Source organism: Teleopsis dalmanni, chromosome 2 (genome assembly GCF_002237135.1).
Source record: "Teleopsis dalmanni isolate 2A chromosome 2, ASM223713v2, whole genome shotgun sequence".
Taxonomy (NCBI): Eukaryota; Metazoa; Arthropoda; class Insecta; order Diptera; family Diopsidae; genus Teleopsis; species Teleopsis dalmanni.
In genome coordinates this window covers 228945864-228959235 of record NC_051847.1, presented here as the reverse complement: position 1 = coordinate 228959235, position 13372 = coordinate 228945864, and the positions used below count along the sequence as shown (strand labels likewise).

The 13372-nt window shown below is 30.3% G+C and overlaps 2 protein-coding genes across 2 annotated transcripts; one reads left to right on the top strand and one right to left on the bottom strand.

Annotated features, from left to right (window-relative positions):
- Positions 1-5001: 5001 nt before the first annotated feature.
- On the bottom strand, positions 5002-6656 carry LOC119678187 (ferrochelatase, mitochondrial-like). The gene is made up of 6 exons (XM_038089886.1): positions 6546-6656; positions 6105-6486; positions 5943-6044; positions 5558-5879; positions 5385-5501; positions 5002-5330 (listed from the first exon to the last, which is right to left on the bottom strand). The coding sequence occupies exons 1-6, from the start codon at positions 6574-6576 to the stop codon at positions 5133-5135; spliced, it is 1152 nt and encodes a 383-aa protein (XP_037945814.1). The 5' UTR covers positions 6577-6656; the 3' UTR covers positions 5002-5132.
- A 3602-nt stretch (positions 6657-10258) lies between these two features.
- On the top strand, positions 10259-12953 carry LOC119678186 (organic cation transporter protein-like). Its single transcript, XM_038089885.1, has one exon. It carries the CDS (start codon positions 11041-11043, stop codon positions 12745-12747), a length of 1707 nt encoding a protein of 568 aa, XP_037945813.1. The 5' UTR covers positions 10259-11040; the 3' UTR covers positions 12748-12953.
- Positions 12954-13372: the final 419 nt, after the last annotated feature.

Here is a 13372-nt window from a genome sequence, read left to right as displayed (position 1 = left end):
TTTCAAAAAACTGCATCCTACGGTCGGAATAAGAAAATCGGAAACCGAACGTGACATTCAAATCCGTGTAACATAAATTTTTATCAACATTTTTTTTACAATATGAATTTCGCTTCTTATTTCGTTATGATAACAAATTTATTAAAAAATAATTACTTATTTATTATTTGAAATTTATGCCTTTTTTTTTAAATGTTTAAAACAATGAGAAAGTTTATCCCAAAGCAATGAGAAATGTCTTAGCCAAACCAACTTTACTTCACTAGTGGGTAGCTGCAGTCGAAATGCAGCTTAATTATCGCAAAGGCAACGAAATAAGTACCTAATTTTTATTGAATACAGGGTCTGTAATTGACATTTGAATTAGAATTGCAATTGGGAACAGAACTCATACTAAGTTAGTTGCGCTCGTTATACACAATTTGTAAAATAATTTTTTCAATCACTAAGTATTATTAGGTTATTAGTAATCATTATTAGTAATTATTATTAGTATTAAGTATTAGTAATTATTATTAGTATATTCGTAAAATGGAGTGATGAATTTACAGTGCTTTTGCAATATGATATTAAAAAACCATATTGTATAGAGGAGCAAAAGATTTATTTGAAAAATATAGATTTTAATATCTCAGGCAAATAATGGAGAATGTAATAAATCATTCTAAATCGTGAAAATCTTGAAAATCGTGAACATACCTTATCAATTTAATTACTCAAAAAAAATTTCCATACTTATAACCAAATATTTTTTTCTGCGTTTAAATACGTTGCTATGGAATCTTAATATACAAAATTAACATTTAATTTTTAAATATTCATATACTATTATTTATTTTATTTGTATACAAAGAAATATATTTTATATTAACTTTTTGTTTCTTCAACGTCTACACTTGCTAGAATATGGCAAGAAAAGTAAAATGTACTATCCAGGTACATGTAACAAGTTGTAAAAAGACACAACTAATTTACAGTAATGTAAAAATTTGTAACGTAATTTGTGTGTACTTCACTACGCTATACCTATGTTTTTCAGCCCACTGTTTAAAGTCTTGAACACTTCTGAGCATGAGAAGAAATAAACGTATAATCCAATAAAAAGTTTTATAACTCTTAGAGATCTCAGTTTATAAATAAACACCTATCTAAATTTGCTTTCAACAGATTACATACTCAATTTCAATACATGTATGTATATATACAATCACAATTTTTAGAAACAAAATGCAATAAAAATTACAAAATTAACTTTCATCAAAAATTTAGTTTATTTTTTGGTTTATACACAAGTTAAAAAAGTAAAAGCTACACCCTGCATGCATAAAAGGTAAATTCAACAAAAGAGAAGACAGCTGATTTTTTGTTTACATCGTACCAAACAGCTGTGCCGACTTGTAGTAATTAAAAAAAACATAAGTGAGAGGCAGCACACACTTAAAGCTACCTAATGTATACATACTATTAATTATTTAATACTACACAGCAAATAATACTTGTGTAAGAAAAGAAAATCTTTGCTCTCTCAGAATAACGTGAGAAATTGTTACCCAAAATTCATTTTTTATAACAATTTCGTCACACGTATTCAATGCATGTAATTTCACCAAGCTTATGTCAAATTCAGCTCTTTTAGGGCTGCTGTATTATTCTTTGTTACACACATTTTACAAAAGGATTTTACTATTTTTCATATTAGTATATTATATATGTTTAGTAAAATTAATGTGGAAAATTGGACTGGTTAAAATAAATGTTATGTTTAAATGTTTATCTATAAATTTAATCTGTATATAAATTTATATATTACAATAAAATATGTTTGTAGATTCGAGTACATTAAAAGCAGCGTATAAATTTATAAGTGATAAAAATAAGCATTTGAGATAATAACCATATTTTATAATATATTTTATATTAATGCATCTTTAGTTTTGTGTTATGTTTCGGTTTTAATTGCTAAATATGCAAAGATAAAATTGACTTAAAATACAATTTGGTAAAGTAATTCAATTATTTAAAAAATATGCACAGGGTATGATCAATCACAAAAAGAACTAATATAGAATAAGAAAATGTGTTTAATATGTTTTATATATGTTTACTGTTTTGTTAAATATTTTTTCAATTTCATTTAAAATAATTTTTGAATATATAAATGTAAAAAAAAGTGCATAAATTGTAATTGAAAAGATTTCAAAAATTTTACTACTAATTTTCTTTAGCAGATCGAAATACGAAGTGTGGTGAAAGGAGTTTTATAATTGATCGCAATGAATTTGAAGTCAGTATTGGCAAAGAGTTGGTGGTGGTGGTTGCTCCCATTTTATTTTAAATATTTTAAACTGGACAAATTAGAAAAATTTCTATGCTCGAAATAAAGCGAAATATTTGTGTATATTTTATTTATACTAATAAATATAAAAATAATTCGTAATTTAAATCACTTACGTTAAATAATATTGACTCCTAAATTCTATGTATGCTGATTTGTCCTTTAAAAGATTTTTCCTATATGCAAAAATGGCTCACGCTGTTATAGTTTTATAATTGAACATATTCATCATTAATGCATATTTATTTACAAATAAAAAATAAGCTTAACTTTTTAATATACATATTTATTAAAGACATTTATTTAAAGCTCTATATCTCTACTAAAGCTCTATATTCATAGACAAGTCACGAATACTGCATACTCTTAAAGATGAAATATCTTCTATTATGGCCATTTAGTCCTTTGTTTGTCTATAATATTGTTTTAAAAGAACCTTGCATTGGTCCCAGTTCTTAGAAACATTTGTTTGCAAGTTGTTTTTGGGTGGTCCCAATATTTTCAAATCATAGATTACTTTAAATTTTATAGTGTTTTGCATAATCTTGCAAAATTTTGTCTATAATTTCAATAAAGGATGAACCCATCAAAGGATTCTATATACTTAAGATCTTCCTCCATTTTTTGTCTAATTGTTCTATGGCTGAGCATAATTTTTCTAGCGACTGTGTGATAAATGCTAAACAACGTCCTATTTATTTCACTTGGTTTTCCATTGTACTACATTATAATTACAATAATAAACTATTATAATAATATTATAATATGATGATATAATAATATAATAATTTCATTTCGTAACAATAACTATATAATTTCAGTTTATTAAACTATATTTTCATAATATAAGGAATTATACACTATATATCATCAACGTGTTGCACTTCATCCGTCAAGTGTTATGTCAATTATATTACATCTGGAATGCTGAATACTCTGCTCACGGTTTCAAAATTCAAAACGTCAGCGTATAGGGATCTTCTGGATATTGCTTCATGCAAATAATATTGTTGCATTTAGTTGCTTTGAACTTAGTTTATTTTATGTTGAATTAATGAATTGTTGAATAAAAATGAATGTTATAGATGCATTTATTTTATTATAGTTTATTTGAACGTGAATAAATGCAAACCAATGCGTCGTAATTATTCTATTTTTTTTTGTTTTTTCATTAATACCGAATATTAAACTATATTTTAATAGTTTTGGATATTTGTTATATGTTTATCACAAAAATTATAAATTATTAAACAATTGTTTCGCATTTTAGTTAGACAATGTTGTTTTACTAATTATGCATTGTTTTGAAAATAACTTCTTGGTTGTTTGTTTTTTTTCTTGATTAATTAGTATTGCTTTATTTTATGCAATTATATTATATTGTTCACTAAATTTAAATATTTTTTGCAAATTTTATCACCGACATGAACAATCAACGTATTTTGAGGCACTGTCTCTATTATACCTTGACCATTTGATATGCAATCAATAAAATAAATTTTTACACAAAATATTTGTTTAACAAAAATGTTTGTTTAAAGTTAACACAATTATTATTTTAATTATTATCAAGTCTTTTATTTTAAAAAAATATTTTCAAAGCGTGGTTCTTAGCAAAAAAAATAACCGACTACCACTATCACTATTTTTTTCTTGTTTTTTACAATAGAATTTTTAAACTCTTTTAAATTTTAGAATTCTTTTAAGTTTTAGAATTTTAATTAAAATAAAACTTTTAAACTGTAGTTTAAATTACTTTTATTCGACACGTGTCAATATGAAAAACATGGTTATTTTTGACCGACCGAGCCAGGAATGTTGTTCATAAAATTAAACAACTTCTCTGTTTCTATAAATTTGCAGTAAACAAGTACCAACAATTTAAAGGGCGATTAGTTGATCACGCCATTTAACCGTTTCTCCGAATTTATAGAAGCAGTTTACAATTCAGTACATATAGACGGGGGTTAACATATGTATATATGTATAGTACATATAAAAAGTTAAATCCTATTTACTTTGAAGTTTCAATATTACGTAGGCGAAAAATAGAACGAGAAATGAAAAAAGATAGATGCAATAGAAGGATATTTACTTACAAAGAGACATCTAATAAAATAAGGACTAGAAGGACAATAAGAACAATAATAAGGAATTTATTGCAACTTACATATGTGGTATCACCTTAGGGTTTCACAATAAATTTTAAATTTCTATTATTTATTATCTCTACAACTTTACAACGATATTCTCTGTAGATTCAGTATTTGCATATATAAAAATGTCATTGAGTGTATATGTATATATTTTTGTTGATGATGTACTCGTGCGACCGATCGATATTTTCAACGAAACTTCTATCTTTTAAAATAAAATAATTTATATTTATATAAATATATTTATATTTATATATATATTATATATATATATATATTTATATTTTTTTTTGTTATTGAGATTTTGTTATTAATTGTAAAAAATAAATATGAGTAATAATAAAATATAAAAAAGATCAGACCAATACGAGGGTGCGTGTTCGGGCAAGTGTTGACCGAATAGCAATAATCTAAATTAATTTAAATAGCGAAAAATGTGTTCCTATTAGATATACATATATATAATTAAACTTTTATATTTACTGCACGGTAAATGATTACACATATTAGTTACTCTTTCCCAAAAATTTAGAATCTTTTAAAATTATTTTATTGAATAAAATGACCCTTAACGTGAAAACTTCCATATTTATAATATCCAACTAACATATGAGAAATAATTCTAACTTTCGTTTACAAGCTTACAGCGTGCAAACTTGGCGATACCAGCGTTTACTATCTCTACAACGTGAATTAACGCACATTGGGCAGCGCATAAGGAATTTTGAATTAATGGGTTCTTTGCTCTTTAAATGATCCGCGACAATAGAGCTCAAAGCTTTTATAAATAGTGGGTGATCATTTGGAGCGGCAGCTCTACGCATTTCTTCTACTCCGACCTACAAAATAAACTTTAATAGCGAAATATAATTAAGTATTGTTTTTTATATCACCTCTTTAGCCAATTCATCGCAATATTCAATATCCAATTCATGCAGTGTTTCGATATGTTCATTTACGAAAGCAATGGGTACTAGTATAAAATTCTTAAGTCCTTGCCTAACATAACCCTAAGATCTTAAAATTATTCAACAAAATCATTATGGTTAATAGTTCATATATTTACTTTAATAGCATCATCAGTGGCAGGTGCTAGCCAAGGTAGTGGGCCAACTTTCGACTGCCAGGCTAAACTGTACGGATTGGTTTTACCAAGTTCTTGCATAACCAAATGCACAGTAGCTCCAATTTCCGATGGGTAAGAGTCACCACGATTAACAGCTTTAAGCGGTAGAGAGTGAGCAGTGAATAATATTACCACATTATCACGTTTGGTTTCAACGAATTTGCTTAGCTCCTCACGTATTCTATCTGCAAATGTTTTAATGAGCAAAGGATGTGTAGCCCAGCGGTCAATAACACTCCATTTAATATTTTTTGGGAATGTACTATTAAAACGGAAAGCAAAATAATTTGATTTTTATATTTGAAAATGAACGATTGTTGCTCACTTCTCGCGATAATGGTGAAATATTGAATTGAAACTAGAGCCAGATGTTGCACAACTGTATTGCGGATACTGTGAAAATAAAACCACGCGTTCTGGTCCATCTCTGTAAATATATTATTGATTATATATTTTAATTATATATAATGTATTTTATAATATATACCTTTCAATTTCTTGTAAAGTGTTTTCAGTTAAAGGATTTACATAACGAAAACCCACATAGTGCTTATGTGGAGCTGTCTCAGGTGACATTTTATCCAATTCCTTGCACATAAGTCCTCCTTGTAATTTAGTCCATTTTAATATTGGTGATCCACCGCCTATTTGAGTATATTTTTTCTGAACATCCGGTGTACGACGTTGTGCAATCCAGGGACCCAGTTTACTTTGCACTGGTAGCTGAATCATATCACGGTCTGTCATTATGCGTAGTAAATAATCATGTACTTGATCGATAGATTGAGGTCCACCCATATTTAGCATAAGCACTGCTGTTTTTGGCTTTTCCACCGCACTGGAAAAATTCAGGCATCCTACTCGAGTAGCTTTTTAAACAAAAAATTTTAAAAATAATACATAGCAGACAATATTTGAGATAGCTTACCGTTTGTGCAAAATCGCTTTAATGAAAACATGATTTTTAAAAACTCTTATATAGTAGAAATGGAATACTATTTGTGCAAAACCAATTGTAATGAAAGGAAAATGTAAATATAGAAGAATATAAAGACAAGTGCCGGTTGAACAGTGATGCCACTTGTTTAAGATTTAAAAAGATCAACATTATTGCTTACTTGAACCTCTGTCATTCATTTTAATAATATATTATTATTTTTTGATAGTTCTAGTTTATTAAATACAAAAATTTATTTATTTCTATAAATTGAAGTAGTTAATAAAAAATACATAGAAAATTTTTATGCGAACGTATGACATTTGCATGCACATTGACACCGAGCTAGAAAAATTATATCGTGCGATGAACTTTCCTTCTCGCATGCTATAAATAATGTCCTCAAAATGTGAAAATGGTGTTTGAAGTTTTCTGAGATGTTTAAAAAGATGCGAAAGGGACGTCGGAATGTAAATATATATTTTATAATATAACTGAAATGAGTCAAAATAACAATATTCAATTGTCTGTGAATGGGATCTAACGCAAACTAGACACTAAAATAAAATTTCGTATATAGACTTTTTGGAATTTGACTTTAAATATTTGGCAGTATGTTTATGGGCTAGGCTGATGGCATATAAACAACAATGTATTTTTCTATGTGTGGGTGAATGTGTTTTTAACGTATCAGTATAATGCAAATTTAATGAATTTAATGGATTTTAAAGATTTTCACCGATTCTATACGTTTGGTTATAGTTCCTTTCTTGAGAGAAAGCGAGTCTCATCTAACACCACTGCTGTTCTTTGGGGCACAGCGCACGGTTGTTAAATGCAACTTCACATCGAATAAATAGGCATTCTGCCAGCGTAAATTTGGGTTTTAACCACAGCAACCACGCTACTTCCATTAAAGTGGCCAACCTCAATTAGTCAGGAGAGTCAAGGGCGTATGCCCTTACACCTGTGGTACCAGATTTATAGCTCCGGTTTGTTGCCGTAAGTGAAACTCACTCCCTAACATTTATAGTTCGATAAGCAAATTTTCTTCAAAAATAGAGCAGTGGCGTGGTCTCCTTAATAGTATGATTAATCGCCACTAGAGCATTTTAGGAAAATCATTGGTTTAAGTAGTAAAGTCAACTACAAATCCATTTGGAAACAACTATGAAATGCACCAATTTGAAGTTACAACGTTAACTATCTGGACAAGTTGAAAAAAATTGTATCTTCAGGTTTAGTTTCTAAACCAATTCTTTGAAGGCCAACAGACCGAAATAAATTTTTGGTGTTTATCCATAAATTGTGTTAGTTTTCTTTTAATATAAATTTCTGCATTTTCTACAAGCAGCATATATAACGTGTATATTATATACAGTGTTGTATGTATGCTACTATATGTTATATACACATTATTACTATTCCAAATACAGTTGTTTATTTAAGATCTATATATAGCCGTCATAGATTTTGTCTGTGAATGGGAGTGTTGAATTGGTTTGTTGAGTAACTAAAATGTATCTATGTTAATATATTATATACTTTATAAAATATATAAGATCATTTCAATCAAATTAAAGAAATTTTCCTTAGTGGATTGTCAATAAGTCCGAGTATCTTAAGTACATTTAAGCTTGCTTGTTCATTTTATAAATATTGCCACGATGAAAGAGTATCTTTTTATATTGAAGAGCAGCAAATCAATTGAAATTAATTGAACATTCGCTACAATAAATATTGTCTTTAAGACGAAAATTGTCACCAAGTAATTTTTTTCTATACATAGTCGTATATTAGTAATAATTGATTCTAATTGAGTTCGATAAGCAGAGTTGGACGATTTTGATTTGTTAAAATTTTGAAAAAATGCAAAGTCGCTCAAATGCCGTGTATAAAGAAAATAATTGTTAATTAAATATTTATATTTTTAAAATTTCTAAACAAAACATTGTCTGCAAATATCAGAAAATTATTTTATATTAAAAATTCGATTAATCTGTGATTCAACTGTGCAAGCAGAAGCAATTGATATTAAATTTTCGCTTAAGAGATTCGCTTAAGATCAATTCTTTTAACTTATTAATAAGTTAATAAAGATATATTATTTTAATAAAATGTAATAAATTTGTGTTCCATTATTTGTTATAAAAAATATTAACAATTCAAAACATAAGAGGTGATAGTCGTTGTATTCGCATAAAATCTTTGTGAAATGAATATTGTCTTCAAGTCTAAGACAATAGTCCTTTTACTTCCAAATACAATTGTTTGTTTAAGATCTATTAATAGCCGTCATACATTTTGTCTGTTAATGGGACTGTTGAATTGGTTTAAGATTCTATCATTTAGTTAATTATATATTATTAATTATTATGACAACTTGGTGCACTATTCTTTGTCTCATATATCACATATCATATATTAAATGTAGAATAGATAGTTACCAATATATTTTAGAGATAAGAAGATCTGTTAAGCTGTTTGAAAGTAGTTTAATATATATCATTAATTGTCTAAAATTTGAATTCTAACTAAAATATTATAAAGAAAGCATGATGAGGTTCTTTATTTTTCTAAAAAAATAAAAACTACTTCTTTGTAAGAACATTGCGAAAAGGTTAAAAAGGAATGAACAGTTCTAGAAGAATTTAAGTAAAGAATTCTAGTAAATACTTGAAACATTTATAAGTAAGTATTCAACAATCAGGAAAACAGTTCTACCGAATATTAACTATGATTCTGATAAATCTTTCAGTAACTCCTTATACTCCATTAGTATTGAACTGTGTTTTAAGGAAACCACATATGTCTTCGCAGTCTGAAAACAAATCGTTCTTAAATTTTGATATAACCAGAAAGCACTTTTTCTTTCCTTACCTTTGTCATCAGAACATTATGGGCCATTGATGAACCATTGATTGAGGCTATTTTATGGATCACGTGTTGGCCATAAGTTTATTTTACAACAATTTTGAGAAAGTATATTTTTAATTGAATTATACACAAAACTATATTAGGCTTAGGTTATGCCGACTATAATCTAAATTATTTATCTATTTAGTTGTGTTGCCAAGACCTAATCCCAATTTTAATCCTTTATCTGTAATAGTCAGAGAACAAAGCTTGAAGCTCACAGTTGGTAACTCTTAAAACTTGAACGAAAATCACGTGATTTCTCACATCTGTTCAGTCCACAGAAACTACCCTCGAAACCTCGAATACTTCTTCTGCAAGGGTTGATGACTTCATATGTTGGTCTCAGTATTGGTTTGGTTTGGAAGAACACGTGTGGATAACACAGTATCTAAACGCTGCATACATATACACTCTCTCAGCTAATTACTTCTGCGAAAATGAATACCTCATAGAACATTGACAAGCAGAAGAGTTCAGTTTATGACCTGCAAACGATTGCTAGGCAAGAACTGCTCAATCGCTGTTGATGAATTGGTAGTGGAAAGCTTTAAAGCTATAAAGCATGCCGCGGTTGTCGTTATGCTCCGACTGCAGACGTCATTTTCTCCAAGCAAACAAAAATTTTATGCTCGTTTTTGCGTGTTTACACATACGAGTATATGACAACTTTTGGAAAATTGAGAATTAGATATGTTGGCGTTTCAGTATTGGTAGTGTTGGTAGATAAAAACAGTGCCGTCGTGTGGAGTGTGGAGTGTTATTGAGCGGGCAATAGCAATGCGTTCACAAGTTGAGAAACAGTCATAAGAGTCGTAAGAGTCCCTGAGGCGGGGTTGGTAAAGCATCTAAACTATGCCGCTGCGTTTCTCGGCTTCCGTAGATGAATGAGTTTATGTGTGTAAACGTTAGTATATCTTTTGTGTGTTATCTACATAGATATAAAGTATTTTGGTGTCGATTCACATACAAGAGCGGCGAAGCAGTGTTTTGGCAGTTGTGTTTCGGCTGTGCTCGCAAGTGGCTGAGGGAAGACAGAACCATCGAAAAGAACCTGGAAGTGAAAAAGTGCTGTGAATTAAATATTTCGCCGCCTCTTATAGAGCAATACATTCGCGAGTTTAATAAATTGAAGTTTGTATAAACACACAAAGGCGGGCGGTTGCATAAAACAATTGATATTTTCATTAATAGTTAAACACGTGCTAAGTAAATGGTATACACGTTTCTGGAACTGCTCTTTAATTAAGTAAGCTATTGCTATTAATTTGGGACAGCCAACAGGCGGGTGGCGGAGACCACTAGATTACTTATCGTACGCAAATTTGTTCCATACCCGCAAAGGGCGCTTTTTCATAGTCGCTATCTGAGCTTTTGACAACGCAGCTATTGTTTTTGGTGGCGCTCGCTATTCAATAAAACCAAACAAACAAAAAAACAAACATTCATTTATTGTTTTTATTGTTTTTATTGTTTTGTTTTATTGTTATTGTTTTAATTAATATTTTAAATTGAAATTGCGCTAGTTATTGTCAAGTGTGGCATCGGAGATCTGGACAAACAAACAAAAATGAGTTACGATGACGTCTTGAGTCACTTGGGAGGTTTTGGCAAATATCAGCGCATCATTTATTTTCTCATCTGTCTCACGTCCATCACATGCGCGTTTCATAAATTAGCCGGTGTTTTTCTGCTCGCGAAACCAGATTTTCGCTGTGTGCTGCCATTTGAAGATGCGGTCAACGCCACGTACGATTTGCCGGCAACAGTTTGGAATATTTCGTATCCGCCAAATTTGCTTGGTAACAAATTGCAGACATGCGAGTACTACAATGCAGAGTACACAACAGATTACTTGAACGGTACCACGCCGAACAAGGCCAATGGGACAACAACGTGTAATGCTTATGTGTACGACAAGTCGAAGTACTTGAATAGCGCAGTGACTGAATGGAACATGGTTTGCAATCGCAGTTTCTTGGCCGCCACAAGTGATGCCATGTTCATGTTGGGTGTGTTGTTGGGCAGCATTGTATTTGGACAATTATCAGATAAATATGGACGTAAGCCTATATTTTTTGCTTCGCTAGTTATCCAAGTTATATTTGGTATTTTGGCTGGTTTGGCACCAGAATATTTGACATATACTGTATCCCGTCTAATTGTTGGAGCTACGACTTCAGGCGTATTTTTGGTTGCTTATGTCATAGCTATGGAAATGGTTGGTCCGTCAAAACGTATATTTGCTGGCATTTTCGTCATGATGTTCTTTTCTGTGGGTTTCATGCTAACTGCCGTTTTTGCATACTTTGTTCACGACTGGCGTTGGTTTCAGATAGCACTTACACTGCCGGGTCTGGTATTCATGTGCTATTATTGGGTTATACCAGAGTCTGCCCGTTGGCTGTTATCTAAAGGACGCAAAGATGAAGCTATAAAAATTATGGAGAAAGCAGCAAAATTTAACAAATTGACTGTACCGCGTGAAATTTACGACAATCTGTTAGAGGTGGATAGTACAGAGAAACAACAATTGGAAGCTGAAGTGAACAAAGAAAAAACACCAGATGTATTTGATTTACTGAAGTATCCAAATTTAAGACGTAAAACTCTGTTAATATTTTTTGATTGGTTCGTGAATAGTGGCACCTACTATGGACTCTCTTGGAACACCAGCAATTTGGGTGATAATGATTTACTGAATTTTGCCATATCAGGCGCAGTTGAGATACCTGCCTATATTTTCTTGCTACTAACTTTAAATAGATGGGGACGACGTACAATACTTTGTGGAAGTATGTTAGTGGCTGGGTTAGGGTTACTCTCAACGCTTATAGTGCCTGTTAATATGAACTGGTTGATAATAGCTTTTGCGATGTTAGGCAAACTAGCCATAACTGCTTCCTATGGCACAATTTATATATTTTCTGCTGAACAATTTCCCACCGTGGTACGTAATGTGGGTTTGGGCGCTTCTTCAATGGTAGCCCGTATTGGGGGCATTCTGGCGCCCTTCTTCAATATGTTAGCTGAAATTTATAAGCCGCTGCCGTTAATTATATTTGGTGCCATGGCGTTTATAGGCGGCTTACTGTCTCTGTACCTGCCTGAAACACACAACAAACCCACTTTGGAAACGATTGCCGAGGGCGAAAAGTTTGGCAAAAACGCTAAAGCTTGTGACTACGTAGAGAATGGCAAGGAGATGCAAGTAAAAGGTGACATACTGGAAACCATTCCGCTAAATGGACATTCCATGAACGAACAAAAAGATTAATAAGAATTATTAGACATTAATTTACTAATTTTAACTTGTCAATGTATTAGTGTACTTAATATTTATACTCTCTGTACTTTTTATGTGTGTGTAAGTTAATTTGCGCTTCAAAAATGATGAATCACCCAAATTCGTAGAAATCCAAAAATATTCGAATATGCGTACTTAACCGGTAGTAACTTTTAGTATTTCTATGCCAAAAAAGTAAATAAATTTTTTATGCTATTTTGCTAAATGAATTATAAAACCGAATTTATTTTATAAAACGATGAACACGATGAATACGAAGAATACGATGGTAAGCAATGATGCCACAGGGACTTGTTGGAATAATAATGTACATATTATATTAGATATGGTGTCCGGATGATGTTAGTATGACGTCTATTATGCTAACAAGAAATGTTGGTTTTTGTTAAAAGGTAGGTAAGTTGACTCATATTGAGTTTCATTTTAGGGTTAAATTTTACTTATAATAATCGAAGTCATCCTAAATTTGAGTGTAGGATAAAACTTTGGGAAAGAGTTTAGTTCTTTTTATATAGTTTGTAAATTCATTTTTAAATATTGAAATTTACATTTTGAAATACTTTTCAATTCATCTAATCCATATTCTCTTTTAAAC